The sequence below is a fragment of the Leptosomus discolor genome, chromosome 2 (genome assembly GCF_034619465.1).
Source record: "Leptosomus discolor isolate bLepDis1 chromosome 2, bLepDis1.hap2, whole genome shotgun sequence".
Taxonomy (NCBI): domain Eukaryota; kingdom Metazoa; phylum Chordata; class Aves; order Leptosomiformes; family Leptosomidae; genus Leptosomus; species Leptosomus discolor.
Genome location: NC_141392.1, coordinates 76,579,793 through 76,602,486, shown reverse-complemented (window position 1 = coordinate 76,602,486; position 22,694 = coordinate 76,579,793). Strand labels below are relative to the sequence as shown.

The 22,694-nt window shown below is 42.3% G+C and overlaps 1 protein-coding gene across 1 annotated transcript; it reads left to right on the top strand.

Annotated features, from left to right (window-relative positions):
- The first annotated feature begins 715 nt into the window (after positions 1–715).
- On the top strand, positions 716–20,764 carry LOC147416029 (coiled-coil domain-containing protein 162-like). Its single transcript, XM_086460454.1, is given in 11 exon segments — positions 716–911; positions 6,299–6,452; positions 8,277–8,415; positions 8,843–8,963; positions 10,053–10,114; positions 10,116–10,163; positions 10,969–11,118; positions 11,289–11,342; positions 13,839–13,946; positions 14,903–15,049; positions 20,588–20,764. Coding segments are annotated over 11 exon segments (1,356 nt in total).
- The last annotated feature ends 1,930 nt before the right edge of the window (positions 20,765–22,694 follow it).

Here is a 22,694-nt window from a genome sequence, read left to right as displayed (position 1 = left end):
GAGAATGCTGGCACAGCTAAACAGCAGGATGAAACAGATTATTAAAGCAAGAAGGCATTCTTCAAAAAGCCGAAATTTCGTTCAAATGAGGAAAAGAGAGAGGACTATAAACTGTGACAGATAAATGTAAAAGCAATCAAGACAGCTCAGCAAAGATTTTGAGGAACAATTTTGTTGAAGGTTTCAAGACTAATAATAAAACTTGTTTCAAATATACCAGGAGCAGGAAACATGGCAGAGAGTCTGTAGGGCCTATAGGTGATCAGGGATGTTCAGTGAAGGTAAGTCAATAGCACACATTTTAAAAAGTGATTTGTTTGTTTCTGCATTCCCTATGGAAGAACTTGAGGAGGTTCCCACACCAAAACCTTTCTTTATGGGAGATGCATCAGCAGAGCTGCTGCAAGTGGAAGTGTTGCCACAGAAAGTTATGGGACAAGCAGACTGAAATGAAGATGAACAAGCTGCCAAGACCAAGACAATGTTCAAGAATTTTCAAAGCGCTCAAGGATTTTTTTTTTTTTTAAACGAAGCCAGAGTACTAGCTATGGTGTGTAGCTTCTTGCTTAACACTGCCTTGGTACTCGAGGACGGGAAGTGGCTGATGTGTTGCCAGTTGTTAAAAACGATTGTAAGGGTGATCTGGCTAATCACTGGCTGATAAATCTGATATCCATAGTGTTCAAACTAGCAGAAACGGTAATGAAGTGTACGCATGGACAACTATGATGTATTCGTGAGAGTCGACACTGCTTTTGGAAAGTGCATGCTGGAGCTCTCTGAAGGTGTTAACAACCATGGAGAAGGGGTTGATATGTTTTGTTTGGATTCCCTGAAAGGTTTAATAGCCTCAACAGAGGCTCTTAAGGAGTCTGAGCAGCGACTGAATGTGGGAGGAGATGGTCACATTTGTAAATAATTTGTGGAGATTTAGGAAGAAGGCGGCTGTAAATAAGAAACTTTTGCAATGGATAAGGAAGGTTACCAGTGGCTTCCCACAGGAGTTTGAGCTTTCTCCTGTGCTGTTCAGGTGCTCATAAATGACATTGAAAAGGGACTGAAGCTGAAGCAGTCCCTTGTGTACATGATACTGTCATAGCCAGGATACCAAGGACAAGGGCTGGCTGGAGAAGGACCACACAAGACAGAATGACTGCAAAATAAAACAGCAGATGGAGTTCAGTGTGTCGGTAAAATGATACACCTGGGGGAAAAAAACAATCCCAATGTATAAAATGACAGCCTCTGACTTGACCATTACCATGCAGTAATGAAATCTCAGAGTTATGACAGGTAGTTCTGTCAAAATTTCAGCTCAGTAGAAAAAAAAAAAAGGCAAATTGATAAATTGTTTCCCTTTAGGAGAATAAAAATAAGAACACTATTACACCGCTGAATAAATCTGTGCTGACGAGCCTACGCAGTTCTGGCCCCCACCTGAGGAAGGACAGAGAACTCAGACAGGTTTCCATAGGAGCCACACAGACGATGAAAGTTTGCTGGGTGGAACAAGCAGTATAGCTGTGTGACAGCTCTATAAAACAGTCAATCAAAGGCAGGGGATAAACAAAGAATGTCTGCTCAAGGTCTTTTCCGATGTAAGGTGCATCCCAGGTGAACAACAGGTAGCCAACTCTGAACAAAAAAAAAGAAAAGGTGGTTCTTGCACGTGGCTTGTAATTAGGCTGTGAGATTTCTTGCTGCAGGATGTGGCAGGTGGTAAAAGTTCGTAGGACTCGGAGGGAGACTGCACGGGCTTGTCGAAGACAAATCTACCAAGGATTATTAAACATTTAGCAATCACCTCTGGCTGAGGAAATGCCTGAGCTACAAATTCTTTGAGGCTGTGAGAATGTTGGTGGGAAATATCAGTATATGCTTGCTCTGGAGATTTTTGTAACCTTCTCATGAATTCACTTTTGATCACTGTGGGAGACAGGACTCTGAGCTGGATGGACCTTTGCTCTGACCCAGTATGACCACTCTTGTGCCATCCAGTGGAGTTGTGACTGTACGTGTTTGTAGACTAAATGTCTGGAGACTCACAAGAAGATAAAACTACCTTGTGCTTTGATTTCTATTTTTTCCTGATTAAAATACTCTAAAGGCAATCGGTGAGGGAAGTGTTTTCCTCGGATAAGGAACTGTGTGTTAACAGGAAGTAAGAAGAAATGTAGTGTATCAGTTGCTTCATCTTTCTTGTTCCTTATTGCCAGTGCAACAAGTTTCCATTTTCTCCACACCAGGGTTTACAGTGTGACACTAAGACACATTTAATCGCTTTTGAACTTCTCTGCCAAGTTTGATCCTGGAAGCTGTTATTTGTCCCTGTGTTAGTCCTGCAACTGATACCAACTCCACGTCCTTTTTAAAAGCACTTGTGTGTGTTTGACAAAAACAAAAGAACAAGATCCTTGTCTTAGAGTTACCATTCAAAGGACGATGTGCAGCTACAGAAAGAGTTGCAGTCCAGATTACTTCTTATATTGCAAGAACCAGTTGAACAGAGGCTCTTTTTTTCTAAAAGCTTGGGAGTGAGGTACAGGAGAACTGAGGGTGACAAAGAGGCTGCAATGAAATGACAAAGTCATGTCTAAGCTTGACTGAGTAATATATTTGCATGATGCATAGAGTGTAGTAAAAGGTAGCTCTATGTGTGGGATTGCACAGTGCAATGCAATCCGAGCATGAGGAGCCAGCTGGGTCCCAGAAGTGCTGTACAGCTGTGTTGGAACAGCATCCCGCTGGCTTAGCTGGGCTCTGGTGTCACCTGCATTGCTGTGTGAGACCAGGTCTCTTCAAAATCAGTGGGGAGTGTTGTTACTAAACCTAGCTCTGGACTCCAAGTATCCTACAATTTAGATTCCCAAGCTTCACGAGCACTTTTGAAAACTTTGAAAAGCTTCAGTGGCTCTCCCACTTTTTATAGGAAATTATCCTAGTATATCAGGAATAGAAGGCAGTAGAGCTCCTGAGTTATTATCCAGTTTATTATCTACTCGAGCATCCCTCTCCATTAGCATAGACATACGTCTCGGTGTAAGTGTCCCCAGGCAGAGACACTTTCACACGTACATCTACTTCATTAACATTTATATCTATTTGTTTCAACCATCATATCTGCCACTATCCCTATCAGTTGCTACCGTGTTGGGTTATAATGAGGTGCAGGTGATTGTGTTACACAACATTTGAAGAATTTGGAAGTTACCTTACTTCTTTTTTAATACAAACGTTTTGGTTCCTTTACAGAGAGACATTTTTGTCCTCGGGGAATATTTCAGCCTACCAGAGTGTTACAGACAGGATATACCATGCACTGCCTCTGTTGAGTAACTCTATGATTCAGAGTGCATTTGCTTCATAGCTAAGGCTCCCACAGTTTCTGGATCCTCAAAGCTGCAGGGTGAGTAAAACGTACCCTCAGAGGCACTCTTCCTCTGTTTGCACCGAGCTCCTTGGAGAGCAAAGTCCTCTGCACTTCTTGCTGGTGTGCTTATGCCTTCCCTACCATGGTGCAAAGAACCTAACCACTAATAGCCAATTAAAAAATTCCCATGATCACAAGGTTATTAACTTGATTCACCACTAGAAGTTCTAGACAGCAGTTCCATCATTCACTCTCTACAGAAGTGAAAAACAAAAATTTGAGATGGAATGTAATCACTCCAATGTCACCAAATTGGAATTATTCTTCATGACAGATATTGGTGATTCTATTAACTTTCTGCTTTGGGTAATTACCCTTCTGAGCTCTGTCATCACCTGGCAGCAGTTTTGATTGCCCAACATGTTTGTCATGATTGTGTGCAAGATATTTAGCTCTAGTGGTTTTCTTAGCTATAGCATCACACAGAATTACATAATGCCAAATTACATACCTATGAACTCAAGAGGCACCTTGAATGACACTGGCAAAATAAGCTGGTGTCATGTTAGGGAAAGTAAAGATGAGTCTTGCTGGTGGTATTAGCGTGTTCGAAGGTAATAAGCAGTTTTAAATACTCATTCTAACTTCATGTTTCCTCATTTTAATGCCATCCTGCTAATTATCCAATGTCAGATACTATCGTTTCACCTTTAATAATGCCTTTCCCAAACAATGAGTTGTAGAAATACAATTTTCTGCCCCCCCCCCCCCCCCCCCCCCCCCGCCTTGATTTAGATGACAATGACACATTGGACCTCCTTAGCATAACTGAGAAACAGGATTTGTACTGGCATGCAAAATCTGGGCGTCTTTGATGAATAAGATGTCCTGAGATAGGACCAGCAATAAATGATTGACAACGGATAGGTAAGGACATGGGAGCTATTCTGTGGATGCAGAAGCAGCACAGCATCTTGATAGGACACGTATTCTGAAATGAACATTACTGTTGCTTTCCCAAGGAGTGATAACAGATGCTCTTCTCTTTTCTAATACCTGGCCTAATTTCAAAGTCAGAGCAGACTGAATCACCTATCAAATAGCAGCTTGGCCTCCGAGTTGCCTTTTCCTGATCAGACTAGATGGGACTCTCATAATTAATTGAATGTTGTTCTTATTTATGAACGGTCATCTCTATTCTTTTAGACAGTCATGCATTTTCCTTGGAGGACATTCCTAATGGATGGAGGATTGTTTCCAGTCACTGTCAACAACACAATTAATATATATTACAACATGCAGGTACAGTGAGACAGCAGCCTTGTGCTTACGTCCAAAGACATAAAGACAAGATGAATCTACAATGCAGGAGCAAAACAAACTAATGTCTTTGTTTTTTACAGAACAGAAATGAACAAAAAAAATCTCCCCCTTTTCTGTCCAAAAGCCCATTTTACCATTTACTTCACATTTGATCTTTCTTCAAGCAGAGCAGAGCAATTTTAGTGATAATGATATCATTTTCTTAGTGTGCTAGAACTAGAGACTCAAATAATTTTTATGCATGGGCAGATGTGTTTTAGGACTGTGATGCTAAAAGCTGGAAATTCATTTCTGTTTGTAACATCAAAAAAAGCTGTGCTGACAGTTATCTGAGATTTGCTGTTACTGGCTAAGCTCTGCACAGCAGACCTTCAGAGACTCCCTTCCTCTCCAGCTGTGCCTGTGCAGCCTGAGTGATGCAGACCGAAGAGTTGCTCATGGGGAGCTGGTGGCAATGCAGTTTCTAATGAAGGATGTACTGCAGAACAGCTACGGCTGTGCTGTGGAAGATCACACTGACTGTCAAGCCTCACTAGCTAAGAGCAAGCAGGTACTTCTGACAACTCAGTTTGTTTGGGACTGCACAGCTTTTATGTAGGTCTCCTGTTAGGTGTTGCAATGAAATCTCTGTGAACCTAAGTGACCTAGACCTGAGGTATGCTGTAACAACCTCATCTGCTCCTGGCCATCTGATGAGAAGCAAAGGGAAAAATGTTGTGTCCTATAAATTCTGGGTACTCGAGAGAGAGAAGCCCTCATGATAGATGCCCCTTGAGGGCCTGTTGGTATTGCTAGACTTCTGGAGAAAACAAGACTGTCTTGACTTCTCCCCACACCCCACTGAAGGTCCAGCTCTTTCTTTATCAAGAGCTACTCAGTTCAAAGCAGAAAGGAGCAGCCTGGACACTCTCTAAAATCAAAATCTAGTCAGGGAGAGGCAAGGTACTTCCAGGCTGTACTTCCCTGAGTACTTGCATTGTGGATGTGCGTGTGAGGAACGGTTGCTGCAGGCACCTAAAGCCTGCCAGAAACTACATGAAGATTCGGTTCAAGGAACGGGAAGAGATTCAAACTGTTTGTGATGGAAAACAGATACACTGATCAATTTGTAAAGTAAAATGAGTGGAAAGGACAAGTTTAGTTATTTTAAGGTCTCCTTCCTTCAAAATCTGACTTAAGAGTTTGATTTCTGTAACAGTATTTTTAGTAGAAACAGCAGAGTGTGATGCTGTTGAAGTGAATCTCTTGAGGAAAGCAGCAATAAAACAAAGGATTTAACTTCTGTGCAATTTTATCCCTGTCTCTTCTGTATGCAAGAACCATTGCAACCAAAAAACAGCCCATTTTTTTTCCAGTACTGTGCTCTGAAGGACACTGGTGTAAGGCCCCATTGCAAGTTCTGATTGCGCAATAGCCTGTCGCATGTCTTGTCTCACTGTCTGTTTCATGAGATGCTATTAAGCAATGAAAACCATGTGAAAAGTTTGTGATAGCTTTTTGAAGTGAAACATTTCCCTGTGACTTCCAGCAGAATTTGGCACAAGCAGTTGACTCAAGTGCTAACCGGTTGCAGAACAGCAAAGAGACGTGCAAACTTCTGCTGAGGCACTATCATCCAGTCGTATCACAACTTGCTGAGATCTTTTCTGATTCTATGGAAGCAACTAGAGATATTAAAAGCAGAATGGGGCTGGCTCAAGCTGAGGACTGAGGCTATCGATACAGTTCCTGTCTACAAAGAGTTTTGTGAGCAATATGGGTAAGTTGCCTTGGATGCAAGAATATTCCAGAGTGACTGAAAAGGTGAAAACCGAGAAAAGTCTTTGCCTTCTCCATCCATTTTCCTCCTGTCCCCCTCTTTCACTTGCCTTTTTTTTTTTTTATTTTGACCTTTCTTTATTTTTGCTTATAATTAGCCTAGTACTTTCACTTTTCTCTAAAGGCTTGAGAGCTACATTTTGCTTCAGTACGTTTGTTTTTTCCCCTCTTTCAATGTCTATTCAGACTGTTTGCTGATGATGTTTTCCAAGTGCATTCTTCTCAGTCGTGTGACCCGCTTCTGTATTTCAGGATCCATAACAATGTTAAATACAGTACTTGAACAAATGGAAATTTTGGAAGCCTATTAGATGAATTGTAGCAGAATTCTTCCTAACCCTTCTACTTGGCTCAACTTTGAGCAGTCAAGAATAGAAAACTGGAAGATTTCCATCAGAGAGGCCCTTCTGAAAGCAGAGAGTGGAACATGGCTTTTTAAAAAAGCCTTGTCCCCGGAAACCACAGGAAAGGAAGTGAAAGAGCAAGATGGCACTCATTAATGGTGAAATCAGTGCACGAAGATGCCAGAAAACATCGCTGTCATGCAACAGAGCACGGAAGAAGCAATGCTCAGTGGGTCTGTCCCTACAAGGCCAAGGATTCTTAGATTGACAAGTCTGAATCCGTCACTGAAAATCTGTGTGTGGGTAAACAGCTGAAGTCAGGTTTGCTCCATTCTGGTCTCCATTTATCTGTATCCCAGCGTGACTTCCCATGCATTGCCACCGGATCACAGGCGTCACGGTCCAGTGCTGAGGGCCCACAGTCTTTGCCTCTAACCAGTTTATAAACTCTGCCAGGGCAGCAGCTCTGGGGCAGAACAGGACTGGGTCGCAGGAGGACTGTGAGTCAGGGCAGGAGTTCTCCATGCAGAGCGAGTGACGGTTTGTGCCTCCACCACGGGGCTGGGCAGCTGCGGGAGAGCCCCGGCCTCAGCATCTCCCAGTCCCTCCACACCCAGCGCTTTCTTGTGGTGATGCCCAAGATCACACTTAGCAGTTATTGCCTCCTGGGAGGAAAGGTGAGCTCCCTGCCCGTAGCTTTGCTCACACTGGCATTTGAGCAGGAGGAGATTCTGTAGTGGCACCTGCAACAGCTCTGTCGTATCAGGCAATCTGCCAAATGTACTGTACCCAAAAATCCCGCTGTTTCCCTCCTCCACATCCCCATCCATCCCTTCCGCAGATAACAGCTCCCTACTTCCCTCTCTGAGCTCTGTGCTAACCTTTGTGTCATGCCATCAAGCGTTTAAAAGGCAGCGTGATTAAAGCAATAAAATGTAAGGAGGTATATATGCCTTGCTAATGGCTCCTCTGCTTCTAAGAGCAAAGTGCGTGACTGCCTTGGCACTTGACACTCTGAAGCACTTAGCAAACCCATGATCAGATATGAAGGAGAGCAGGGGGAGGAGTTTCTTGGTCTATTTGAATGATGGTGATAGACAAGTTCTTGCCAGTGACAAGATTTCCCTGCTTTATCTGGTTGACCCCCTGTTCCTTCCCCTCCATTTTAGTTCTGTATTATTATAAACCTGGACAAATTACTGAACTACGTAATAAGGCAGGACCAGTGAGGAAGAGATTGTCCTGTTCTGCTTGTAGGGCAAGTGGGGCTAATGCAGTGAGCTGCGATTTAAGCATATTCTGCATGGGTTAAGAACAGGGGCAGGGGAAGAAAAAGGAAAGCTAAGGTCCAAGGTCAGTGAATGCAAACACAGTAATTTTGAGAAAGAATGTGTGAAATACCCATGTCTTGGTGATTCCAGTGCAGATACCCTGTACCCAGCCACGAAAGCCATAGTCAGACAAACGGGCACAGAGGAGGAGTTTGGAGAGCCCATTACGAGCACTCAGCATATACTTCCCCCCCGAGGAGCATCAGAAATAGAAACAAAAGTGCATCAGGTAAGGGAAGGATTATTAGTGGGGCATTGCAGGGGACTGCGCAGCATCACATTTTCCTGCAATTTCTGACCAGTGAAGCCCAGCGGGGCCCCATGGAGGCTGTCATGGGTGGAAGTCTGGCAGATGTGTGTGACCCATGAGGCTCTGCAATGGCACCTCTGCTGTGTGGAGGAGCCAGGTGTGGGTCCTGGGAGAGCTCAAAGCAACCTGGGAACATGCCTCTATCCAGAGTATTTGTGGCGCAGCACTAGGCATACTATCACCCCCAAATGATATTAATCTTGATGCTGTACCTGAAGTACTGTATTTTAGAGAAGGATGAGAAGAGAATTGCTGTGGTTTAGTCTGCTAGGTTTTGCTAGTTGACAGGTTGCTTTATAAGCAGTATAGAGATTTAGTAAGAGCTAAGTGTTAAAGTTGATTCTAGCTTCAAAAGCTTCTGTGAAGCCTAGAAATCCACATGATCCATGATGTGCGGAAGAAAATTAACCAGGAGGTGACTCTAGTGACATCTGAAAGAGCCAGACAAGGGAGCAGTCTCCCCACTGGTAAGGAGAGTTAAAATACACTTCCTGAGAGATACAGGAGCCCCAGTCCTGAGTGGTAAAAGTAGCCTTGATGCATAAAGGCAGTAAAGAGTTGTCCTGCTTTTGAACGGGAGAGCACGTTTGTTCTCAGCTTCCCACTTCCTTGGGCACCCATTTGGGGGCCAGGGACCAGCTGAATTGTGGGGGAGATATCACTGCCAAAACCCAGCTTACCCTCAGGAAACTCTCCTCTGTTTTGGAGAGCCCATTGTGAGAAATTCCAGAAATACATTTAGCAGGAAGCCATGAAGAATTGTGTACCGAGATACCATACACCTTTCTGCATGGACCTGTTTACCCTGCCTATTCCACAGATTCAAATTCCATAAATCTAAGAGTTCAGGTTCTCTTTATGAAGTGAATGTTTAGCCATAATCATTGCAAAGACAACTGTGCCAGCAAGGCTGAACACTAATTATTCTGGACTTTTCTGGCAGCCTGAAGCAAACTGGTAGAAAATTACTTCTCCACTCCTCCGTATTGGAGTGTTAATATTTTAGGCCTAGCAGTGCAATGTAAATGCCAGACTTTTTAGTATGTTAGGTGTTTACTCGGTGCAATTACTGCATGGGTGTGGGCAATTTGGGTATTCACAGGCACAAATAGTAAAACAAAGAAAAACTGGAAATAAAAGGAAATAAAAATGTGCCTTACTGCCACTGGTTGTGGTTGCAGACAGCAATAATTAGTGCACATAAATGTTCAATTTCACACAAAAGCCTTATTCTTTACTCAACATCGAGAGAAAACTCCAATACACAATTGTAGGCCAGGTCATTATTGACAGAACTGGTCCATAATGACATTGCATTTTGGCTTTGATACCAGAATGACTCTGATATTGCTGCACAGCACAGACTTCACAATCTGTTTGCAATGACATTTACTTTTTGTTGTAAACATTTTACGAAAGCTGAGAAACCCTAAGCTATAAAGTGTACCCAGTGTCAAATCCCAGGGATTACTGAAGGATCAATATTTTGTGACAGTGATACCGACTGATGCGTGGTTTTATTCTGGTTTGGGTTTTTTCTCCCCCTATTCCTGCAGAGCTCTGGAAACACAGGGTAATGCAAGAAAATTTCTCAGTTGTACAACCACAGATAGTTGAAACGTTTTATTCAAAGGCTGATGGAAAACTACCAAGATTCAGATGCAGAGGTACATGTTTTGCATTTCTATCTAAGCAACAGCTAAATCATGTTTACAGCTTTATTTTTTAAAGCTCTTGTCAATCAGTGATCTAAAAGAGAAACACATTTCTTAAGCTTATGAGCTTAGATTCAGATTATGTTGGTTTGTAATAGCAGCGTTGGCAGCAAACTCTTGTGTTGCCCTACTGCCTTCTGACAGGTTTATTTCAGCTCTCAGGGCTGTAATAATGTGAAGATGAGTAAGGGCTGGAGGTTTATATGCAACCGCAATGCAGGATTGCAGGACTTTATTCACGGATTCAGTAGTGGGAACTCTTCTTCCCAAGCCATTGCTAAATCAGGGGTCCAGTACAATGTTAGGAAGCATGTTGGGGGTGGGGTGGGGGTGGGTGTCAGTGACATTTAGAGAAAATATTTGTGAAAATATGACCACTTCTGCTTAAAACCCCTCAAAACCTGTTTTTTTTTTGAGAGAAGGGGATATTGAGACCCAACTGCAGTCCAGGCAGTTTCTGAGCTGGTGATTTAATTTCTCTATTGAAAATTCTGTTTTAGCTTCAGATGGGAAAAAAACCCATTATATAGTTACAGGTAGAACCAGTCAAAAAACCACAAATCTGTTTTCCATTACTTCAGTGAAATTGTAGATTGGGCAAAAATGTTTACATCGAGTAATTTTATTTTTGCTTCATTTTGATATCGCGGAGCATTTTATTTACAATAAGGTGACCATGTTTCATTTTGATGTATGCTTTATGTAGCAACTCTTGTGACTCAGGCCACCTGCAAGGTTTCTTATTTTGTTTTCCTAGGATACTTTTAGAAAAAGCCATTTACAACACTGTCTCACCACACTGGGCTGTGACAACAAGGCTAGAAAGCACAGCAACTTTGAGACCTACTCCATGTTTTATGAAAATATTATCCAGCAGCGGCATCGTTTACTTTACCAAAAAGGACAAGTATGCACAGAGCATTGATTCTACTCTTGGAGAACAGGGGAAGGTGGTTTCTCTGGGTGGGAGGCAGTCGCTAAGTAAAAAATAAAGTCAAGCTGTCAGGCTGGGAAGTTGTTGAAGTGGAGCTGGGCTGCACAAGCATAGACACAGTGCATCTTTGTGCTCTGCTTCAGGAGCTGCACGCAGTGGAAGAAGGTGGCAAGCAAAGCGACATGGCTCTGACACAGGTTGGTGATGGTGGTCTATCCATTGATAGCACTTAGTGTCTCATTTGGGACAGAGTTCCACTGTGCAGTCATATGGTGGCAGTCTCTGAGAAGAAAGGTAGGGGGGCTCTGGGGCTGCTGTTTCTGTGCTCAGTGCCAGAAGTCATGCCAGAAGGACTTGTAAAACAAAGCTAATCTGAAGGCAAAGGCCTGCTGTTCTGTGGTTCATGTTCACAATGGATGATATACCAGTAACCTAACTGGTGGGTCTCTTCCTTCACAAGGCATTTTCCCAGAGCAATTCAACCTTCTGCATTGACAGAGATAGAAAATAGAAGTGGGCCAGGCTCACAGGCTGTACTGCAGTGTGGGTACCAGGTATGCTACATCATGGCTTCATAACCAACTCCCCTTCAGTTCTGAGTACTTGACTTTGCAGCTGCAGCTGTGTTTTTTAGGATAGCTGGTGTGTGTGGGTGGAATTTTTTAAACCCAGCCAACAATCAGAAACTCTATCTTGTTGAATCGTGTGATATCCATGTAATCTATTAGCTGACTTGAAGGCTTGGCTCCATCAACACAAACTCCACTGCCAGAGGCATGTCAGCTTCTACAGAAACCTACACTAGGGATAAGAGTGCTTGGGTTTCAGAGGTGTTTGCATAGCAGTGTTAGAACACCTGCATTTTGGATTTCATTCCTGGGCTCCTTTTCTCATCTGTCCTCATCACTGACTACAAGATTTCAGCTCTTCTCTGGGCTTCTTATCAGTTTCTTGCCTCACTTTCTCATGCTTTTTCCAGTTTTTTGCCCCTATATGCTTTTCTGCACTGTGTCTTGTCAGCAACCTCCCTTCTTCCCTGTTTTCACTGTCCTGTCCATATCTTTGGGAAGGCTGGAGTGAGAGAGAAAATGAGAAACACGTGTGAGGTTTCAGCTGAGTGGGAAGATACAGGAAGAGTCAGTAGGACTTTCCTGGAGCCTGTGGGCAGTGGAGTCTCTCCCCACCTCCACTTTGCTAGCCCATCACCACCAAATCATGTCTCATCTGTGTTGTACTCGAAGGAAGTGGCCCAGGGTGGCCAGCTGCCTTCTCTGGGCTCTGCTTCAACCTCAGAAGAGACTTCCTGCTCACAGTTCCACTTCTTGCTAGCCTAAAGCAGTCAACGGAGGCTATTGCAAGTCTGAAGAGCAAGCTCAGTTGCTCAGTGGAGAAAGGTTCAGTCATGATCAGCCAAAGTGGGACGGCAGATAGTTTGAAAATTAAAAAGTCCCTAAGGAACATACATGAACCATGTGGGTTGTTTTTCTTCCTCCAAGAAAGTCTTAGGATTTGATCAACTTTTTGCTGATTTTACAAAAAAGACACCCAAAACCAAAGGAAAACTAGTGCTGCTCTGAATAAGGATCCCAAGAATTTTTAGCAGGGCTAAAATACATGTATTCTTCCCCAACACTCACTTTCAGAAGTCTCTCAGTAATGTTTGCTGTAAGACAAAAAAATTGACACAGAAAATTTCAGTGAGAATCCAGTGAAGTTATTAGCATTTACTACTTTGATCTGGCATGTGGAGGTGCCAGGCAACCTTGAAAGCAGACTGTGCTGTTGGCTGTGCCTACAGTCTGCAGTCGTGCCTATTTCTTATCTGAGTAACATAACATGCTAAGAGTGATTTTTAGCTTTCCTCCATTGTTTTCATCTAGTTGCAAATGCTGTTCAGTGGTATGAAAATGACAAAATATTTATACCTAGCAATGACCTGCCCATGTGAAATTTAAATTCTGTCGTTTAAATCTTTTTAAGTTCTATCATGCATGTTTCTATTTGTGCTAACCCACGTGCCCTTTCTGAGGGTATGTTAATTGTCAAATATCAACAAATGGAACACACAATCGTTTTTATCATATATTAAATGGTCTGTATGTTCAACTTTATCAGCAGGCAGCATATTTGCTCCAATAAATGCGTTACCTCACAGCTTACTGAATGAAGCCTGATCACAATTCTTCTGACTTTCTGGACGCAGGGGAGATTATGCTATGGGAGGCCAGGCACACCAACGCAGCAGAGCTACGCACAGGATCTTCTCTTAAAATCAGATTCCCTAATCCTGCTCCCTAATCCTTCTGCTCCTCTGTCCTCTGCACACATTTACTTCTGTCAGTTCTCATACCTCTTAGCAGGAGATATTTCTTTCCTGATGACCAGAAACAGACTTTTTAAGGTTATATATGAAACTTATGCATTTGCCCCCTTCAAATACTGGTTGTGAACTGCCACAATTCTTCCCACTGTTTCCAGGGAAGAAATGTTTCTAAAACCAAGAGAGATATACAAATTTAATTACTTCATATCATTAATGGATTATTTTCATCAGGCCACTTGGTTAGGAAGATATTCTTGCCATACTTAATTAGGTATCACACAACATATTCAGAGCTTTGGATCGTTTACTCCTAGGCTATGGTTTTTGCTCATCCCTAGCTTTGCTCATTCACTTTTTTGTGCTGTGATAGATTGTGGGGCTGTGCCATGGGATGATTGTGGAAATAACTGCTCTCAGAGCCCAGCTCGCCGACTTAGAGGAAGAAAATCTTGGTCTCAAAGGGACGATTAGAAAAGAAGTACGGGATGAATACGATCATTAGTGCGGAACCTATTTGTGACTTGTGTCCATCTAAAAGTAGGTGCAGAACAAGAGGGGGTACTCGATTGGTCTTTCTTGTGCTACTGTATAATTTGACAAGTGTAGCACTCAAAGGAATAAATTGCTGCAGTGTGCCAGGTGGATGAATGGGTGAATCATTTATCTCCGGCTGCTAGAAGCATCTTGTAAAAACGTCTGGTAGAAAAATAGTGTACCTTTTCCAAGAGAGGAGGCGTATTCTCGATGGAACAGGTACCACATTACGGAGACTGATGGAAGCTCTTTTCAGTTACAGAGGAGGGAACTTTTTGGATAAAATACTTGTTTGTAATTCTGCATTATTTTCCTTGGAAACTTTATGTCCACTGCATGATTGTATTGCTCGCTCTAACAATGCCTTTGTTTTCAAGTAGTCCACTGATTTCTTTGGGGTGACATATATCATTACTTACAAAAATAAGGTACCCCAACCTAGCCTGTAAAAACTGACCTGATTGTGACCATGTGCATTATGGTATACTATACTACCTGCATCAGATCCCCAGGGTTTTGATTTATGGTCCACAAGCCCATTAATGTCCATGGACAGGGCAATAGTGACTTGAGGAATATTGTGATTTCTTTTGCAATCCTGAAGGTGAGTCTGGTTTTCACCAGAGAGCCTATTTTTTCACCATGGTGCAGCTACTTCCATTAAATACATACATCCCAGGATTGCCAATTGCGAATGATACAATTGAAAATCCACTTCTTTTAGTGACCGGATGCAAGAAGAATATTGCTCTGTCTTCCTGATACATTGATTCCAGGAAAATAATTATGAAGAAAGACCACTTGGTTGTAGCTGAGAGACTTCTGAAATCTTCCGAATGTTGCTTTCCCATATGTGCACACTTCATCTCTTATGGGTTCTGTTTGTAATTGCAAGGAAAGTTGGATGTTGATTGCCTTAGCATTGAGCAACGAGTGTTTGAAATCATCAGTGAAGCGAGAAGACAAAGAGTTGATAATATGATTGATCTGAAGAGAAAATTTGGCTCCACTAAAAATAATGGTGACTTGAAAGAACATTTGTCTAAGGTAAGGAAATACATATGTGTGTCAGTAAACGAATACAAGGATAATATCCTGGTTAAGCTTGCTGAAGATGGATGAAGTTACTGCATTCTATCAGGGACATCGGTTGGATGACAAGCATGGAGGTGGCCCATTACTAGACTCTGTTAATGGCTACTCATTTGTCAGGCTGTCATGAATCCATCATCTTTGACTGTATGTTTATGCTCCAAGTGCAGAAATTTTGGGCCAAATCCAGCCCTTAGACCCAGAATAACTATATGTATTTGAACTGAATTTGGTTCTGTTTTCAGTCTGATCTGAGTGAAACTAACAGTATGCTTTTTACACAGGTGAACATCAGAGAGGTTGAACTTGGATCTGAAGAAGTATAAATGTGAACTCACATTGAATCATATGTCAGCCCTGTCATGTGTTGTCATTGTCACTTTTGGGGGGGAGGGTGGAAGAGAATGTGATGTTTTGGTGACTCTGATAAATGTGTTGACAAGAGTTTTATCTTCTTGTCACACAAGCTGGTCACACCAAAGAAGGGGGACAGAATCCTTTTTTCCACTTCGGGGTTACTTAGAATCAAAAATATATTCAGCTTTATGTTTCGAAAAAGTGCTCTGAAATTGATGTTCTGGGAGTTATAAACTAAAGCCTGGAAAGTCATTTCCAGGCTACAACTTCCAAATCAGTCCCTTTTACAGTCAAACATATTCCTCCTCAGCAAAGTTCAATTTGTACTGAAATTATGGCAGTCAGTCAATGAATACAAATGAGATCAAATGGATAATGGCTAAATACTTCTGTCTAAAGCAAATATGCCCGCAGATCTCTCAGGCAGAGAAGCTTGCAAATCAGGATATAACTAATGCCAATAGAGTGAGAAGGGCTTTCAACACCCCCCCAATGAACCTGGGGGACAGGGACACCCAGAAGTAAATGAGGAACCAATGGAAATGGAAGAGGTCTGTGTGTGAGAAGCCTGCAGGGAGACTTCCACATCCCCACTCGGAAAGGACAGAGTGCACAGGCAGTGAGCAAGGAGAGTGGGGAGCTCATGTTCAGTCAAAGGGCTGTGGTTTGAGCAGAGTCATGGCAACTTGGTGAGCTGGTGCACACCATGGTCATGAGTGGTTACAGGGTCTTTAAGAAGGATCAGCAGGGAAGAAGAGGAGCGAGAATTGCACTCTGTGTAAGGGGTCCATTCCCTTGCACAGAGCTTGTGTACGAATGTGGAGATGTACTACTGAAAGCCTATGTATGAGTCAATGTCAGAAGAAGGAGGAACATTAGTGATGATTAATGACTGTGGTGGGGAATCCGTTACAGACTGCCTGGTGAAGAGAATAAATTGGATGGGCCTGTCTACAGAGGGCTAAGAAAAGTGTTCTTTATTTGAGGCCTTGGTATTCAAGGAGGTTTTATCCATCTGGAAATCTAGTGGAAGGGGAACAGAGCATTGTGAAAGCCTAGGCAGTTCCTAGACAGCATTAGTGATAATATCCCGAAAGCAAATGCTAGAGGAGCCAACCAAGGTAAATCCTTACTTCTGCTGCTCACAAGCAGGGAAAAATTGGTAGTGAGTGTCATCTGAGGCTGCACTATGAAATAATTTCACGATCAGGAGAAAGGTTGCAAAATTATGCTGGAGAGCTAAGGCTTGGGACTCCAGGAGAGCACACTGACTTATTTAGGGAATTGTTAGGCAGAATCCCTTGGAAACTGCCAAGAGGGAAAAAGTGCTGAGAAAAGCTGGTTGAAAAAAAAGAAAACTTAAAGAGATTTCAAAACCAACTACCCTGTTTTGCAAGAAGACCAGGGAGTTTAGCAGGAACTTGGCCTTGCTTGCCTTAGCAAGGAGTTTCTTAAAGGACTAAAATACAAAAGGAAAGATTGCAAGTGTCACAGAATCACAGGATGGTGGGAGTTGGAAGGGACCTCTGGAGGTCATCTAGTCCAACCCCCCTGCTAAAGCAGGTTCACCTACAGCAGGTCGCACAGGACTGCATCCAGGCGGATTTTGAATATCTCCAGGGAAGAGGACTCCACAACCTCCCCAAGCAGCCTGTTCCAGTGCTCTGCCATCCTCAATGTAAAGAAGATCTTCCTCATGTTGAGGCAGAACTTCCTGTGCTCCAGTTTGTGCCCATTGCCCCTTGTCCTGTCGCTGGGCACCACTGAGAAGAGCCTGGCCCCATCCTCTTGACTTCCATCCTTTAGATATTTATAAGCATTGACAAGGTCCCCTCTCAGTCTTCTTTCCCCAGGCTAAAGAGCCCCAGGTCTCTCAGCCTACCCTCATAAGAGAGATGCTCCAGTCTCTTAATCACCTTAGTAGCCCTCTGCTGGACTCTCTCCAGTAGTTCCCTGTCCCTCTTGAACTGGGGAGCCCAGAACTGGCCACAGTACTCCAGATGTGGCCTCACCAAGGCAGAGTAGAGGAGGAGGATGACCTCCCTCAACCTGCTGGCCACACTCTTCTGAATGCAACCCAGGATGCCATTGGCCTTCTTGGCCACAAGGGCACATTGCTGGCTCGTGGTCAACTTGTTGTCTACCAGAACTCCCAGGTCCTTCTCTGCAGAGCTGCTCTCCAGCAGGTTGACCCCCAACCTGTACTGGTGTATGGGGTTATTCCTCCCCAAGTGCAGGACGCTACACTTGTCCCTGTTCAACTTCATTAGATTCCTCTCTGTGCTTGGAGGTAACCGCCTGAATGAGCTATTCTATCACCTTTCAAGGGATGGAGGTGAGGCTGACTGGCCTGTAGTTTCCCAGATCCTCCTTCTTGCCCTTTTCGAAGACTGGAGTGACATTGGCTTTCCTCCAGTCCTCAGGCACCTCTCCTGTCCTCCATGACCTGTCAAAGATGATGGAGAGCAGCTTAGCAATAACATCTGCCAGCTCTTTCAGCACTCATGAGTGCATCCCATTGGGGCCATGGATTCGTGAGTGTCCAGTCTGGCTAAGAGATCCCTAACCCAATCCTCCTCAACCAAGGGGCAGTCTTCCTCCCTCCAAGGTCTGGGATTCCTGAGGATCAGCCTTAGCAGTAAAAGACTGAGGCGAAGAAAGCATTTAGTAACTCTGCCTTCTCTGTATCCTCCATCACCAGGGCACCTGCCTCATTCAGCAGGAAGCCCACATTTCCCCTAGTCTTCCTTTTGCTACTGATAGTAGTGGAAACATGGACAGGCAACAAAGGTAGAGTATCATAGTTCAGACCCATAGTGATGAAATTAGGAAAGCCAAAGCCCAGCTGCAGATAGAACTAATACAGGAAAAAAGGGGTAAGAAGGTGAGCCGACACTGAATGGTAGAGCTCCTGTGCAGAGACACCTCTGCCAGGAGGGCCAGGAACTCCAGCAGTCCTCTGTAACGATTTTCAGAGAAAGTCTGCTATTTTGAACAAAGAAGAAGAAAACCTGATGACGATACTTTTCATGAATCCACTAATTTTGTTCTTATTAAGGACACTGTCATTAGGGTGAAACAGGTTACTGAATATGGAATGAACCAGAATCTCCATTTGGCATAACGATGTTTAGCACCATTATTAGTGCTTCATTTTGGAGGGTTTTACCTGCTTGCTGTTTCAGATTAAATTTCTTCCATTTTTTTTCCCTAGTTTCTGGGCAATGTTCACATTTCCTGTCTCCCTGGAGACACAGTAATAGAAAGTTATTGCCAAAGGCTGCAGTGTTTCATACTGCAAAGTTCTAGCACTTGAAAACTAAAATGAAATACAAATAGCTGCATGCTTTTACAATTGTATTTACTTCCAAACCACATGTTTCTTCCTGAGGAAAGTAACCTTTGTGGGTCTACTCTTAACAACCTCGTCTTTAGCAGGAACAGCTGCAGCTCTTGCTGGATGAAAATATCAGGCTAAGCAAGCTGATGTGTAACCTAAAGGCTCCGAACTGTTGGAAGAAAACCACTCAGAAGGCACAGATCTCTGCAAAGCTCAGAGATTCTGAGAAGGTGATATTTCCCTACCATTTCATCTGTCATTAATGCCTAATTTTCTGCAAAACTAATGGTCAGATTGGGCAGGCTACTATTCAGTGAGCCGATAGGAGCTGACGGTAACTGCAGATTCTACGTAAAAATTCTAAACTTTTCCCCTTCTATATTATGGGTATAATGGTGGTCTTCAAATCTGAAGAGCGTGAAACAAATCCCTGATGCTCGCTTGAAGCAATTGAGGAAGTACGAGCAGCCCATAGTATTCCTAGTTCTGCTGTTGACTCAGAAGACTAATTACGACATTGCATCAAAATCAACTGTTTCACAACCGACCAAAACGTATGAAAAAGTAGACAGGCAGACATAGAGTGAAAATGAACTAGATTGTGGGCTTGGGAGGTGGATGAGGGTTCCCTTTTTTTTTTTTTTTAAATTGGTATCTGCTTAAACAAAGCAGAACACAGCATGATGTTTATAAATTTAATTACAGAAATACAAGATGAAGCACAAAAGTTACTAAATTAAACTAAAGTGAAGATGGATGGAAAGAAAAGTGCCTCACTGCTTTAAATGAGGCTGATTAGAAGGGAACAAACAGGTTATTGATTGTAACATAGGTTAATTAGCTGCATGTGTCGAGCAAAGGAAAGGCAGAATGGATCATATTTGTTAACTTGAAAAGAGTGAAAACAAAATGGGTTTTGTGTGCTTGTTAATTTTAAATCCAAATAAAGCTGGGTGTGCATACATTTAGCTCAGTTATATCAGGGAGATGCTGAATCATTAGAATATTTTATTAAACAGATCAGCCGAAGATGGATTGAACTATTGCAAATTTGGGGATTTAAATAAGAAATAAGAGCTATCTTCACAAGATTTAAAAGAAAACTTTGAATCTGAGAAAAATAAAAGGGAAAAATTGGCTTTTTTAAAAATTATAAACTAGCTGATCTTGCTCAGACAGAGTTTTCTTGTGTCTGACTTTTGGAATGAATGTGAAGATCTAAGAAATTGTATTTCACCGTCCTTCACTTAAAATGCAGAGGAACCTGGACCTTGCTTTTTCCAGTAGAATTAGCTGGGAAAGGAGAGAGGGCTGCTAAATCTGTGCCTAACATAGTAACGTGCATGTTCATACACATTTATGTTTGTGTTTAAAACAAACAAAAAGACCCTGCCCAGAAGGAAAACAAGCTCATCACACACATTTTTACTTTAGAGATAATGAAGGAATAAACAGATTGTTAGATTGACAGGTCTTTCTAATGCATAAGAAAGATCAAGTTTTGCATTGCTCTGAGCTTTTTTGCACAAAAGCACTTGAATAGAATTAAAGATGTGCAGTTGTACCCATACAAAAGATTATCTTACGTTTTCCCCTGTAGAGGACCCCTCTTGTCTATCCTGTTCCCCATTTTGCCTTAAAAGAACAGTCCAGCCTTTATTAGAAAATGCAAACTCTTCAGTCCCACTTCACTAAAAATCTCTGAGAGATTTACCCTTCAAGAAACCCTCTACTATACAAAAGAGAGAAAATCACTGCTCTCATCATTGTTTCTGTTGTGTACTTTCTGTTTACAGGAAGCTCTTCAAAACAAAACAGAGTGTCTGAATGCTAAGATGGTGGCAGAACAAGAGGTGACTTTGTTTCAGGGGCAGCTCATGTCTCTAAGGAAAGCTCTGGCAAAATCTCAAGCAGACAATGACAAGCTAAAGAAACAGCTACATAAACAGGTATCTGAATTCAACAGGTCCTGATTCATCAGTGCAACAAACTGAATTCTCCTCTCCATTTCACTTGCTTTAATGAGGATTTTGGCTACTGTTATTCTAGGAGAGAAATGGATTCAAAACTAACTGCAGGATACACTTAAGCTGGATGTGTATTTTATGGCACTGAAACAATATGCCCATCTGAGTGTTTTTCACCATTGCAGGTAGAGAGAACTAGGAAAAAAACTGTAGCATCTTGGATAAAGGTTGAGTCATGTACCAAAATGACAGCTACAGGTACTACACTTATGTATGCCATCAACAGTGCTGGATCTATGTTTTAGAAGAGGAAAAGAAACTATTAATATTTTATTCAGCAGATAAAAAAAATAATTAAATTACAGATCTTAAGGCTATTAGTCTTCCAACCAATCATTAAATTTCAAGGAAACATTCAGGGATGGTGTTATTAGATCCAGAATAAATTCATTACATGTGGGTTTTTTTTTCCATCTGAACTCCTTCATGGATATATCACTGCCACAGCAAGCTGCCTTTCACTTCTACACAAGGCTATACCTGCTGAAATGGCCCATTCCTCAAAATGAAACTGAAAAGCACACCCTTCACTTGCAATATGCTTAATGCCAAGCAACAGGAGTGTATGGAAAACAAGCCTTGTCAAACCAACTTCATGTCATTCTGCTGATAAGATTACAAGTTAGATAGATAAACATAATGCTAGAGAAGTAATACATATTTGGAAGGGCCTTGTAATGCTTGGGTTAGCACCACATAACTCTTGTATTTTAAATTTTAGTATCACAAAACATCAATAAAAATGCTAAATGGATTGAGAGCGAGATTTTTTGACATACAAAAATGTGTTATTTTCATTAAATGGAGATGGCTTCTGACAGATTTCTACAGGGGTTGGTAGCAGAACTACCAGTATTCAACACTCTTGTCAGTGGCTTGGAAATAAGTATAAAAATATAGATTATAAAATTTACCAATGACATACTTGGGGAGGAATGTTAGTGAATTTGATAAGGCACATTCAGTGAATAACGATGTGGGCAGAGCAGGAGCACAGAATCGTACAGATAGCTTGGTAACTTGGTTATCCCTCCGAGAAGTATTTCTGTGCCTGAGTAGATGAAGAATGAGAAAAAAGCAGGACTCATACAGAACAGGGTGACTGCATCCCTGGACAGGACAGAGCTCATAAGACAGATGACTGGCCATGTACTGGAAAGGATGGATGTTGCAATCTTTTTATTTATAAAGAGGAGAACAGTGAAGCTATATTAAAAATGAGTTTGTAGTTCTATGTACGATGCACTGAAATGCTACTGCTGGTTCCAGAGTGTACTACTTAAAAAAAGATGAAGAAAAATTTGAGAGAGTGCGGAGAAGAGTTATGAAAATTATTGGAGGGCTGCAGGAAATGCTTTCTAGCAGAGGGCTCTCAAAAGCACCAATCTGTTTAGCCTGTCTGAGAGCGACTCGGTTACAGTCTACAGCTATTTTTGTTGGGCAAGAATAGCAGATATTAAAGGGTTCTTAGGGAAAGGTATAACAAGACGTGGTGACTAGAAGTTGAGGCCAGACAAACTGAAAACGGGAAATCAGAAACAATGTTTTCAAAATGTGATTAACCTCAGAAATGACAATATGTCTTACTGAGTATCTGCAAGTCAAGACCAGATGCCTTTCAGGGGAACATGGTTTAGCCAAACCAACTTGGTGATTCCAGTACAAGGGTAGTTAAGGTAAATGGGATATTAAAAAGTCACATCTGATGGCTCAATTGCGCCGCCATTCTGAGCTCATTGGTCTATGAAACTCCAGCCTTAGTAAGGCTTAGAGAGCAGAGAGGTCCCCAGTGAAAAACATTTGGGCTGTGACTGCTTTTAGCAGTTTGTTTTCAGATTTTTCACCAGAGTGGAGCTGCCTTTGGCTGATAAATTGG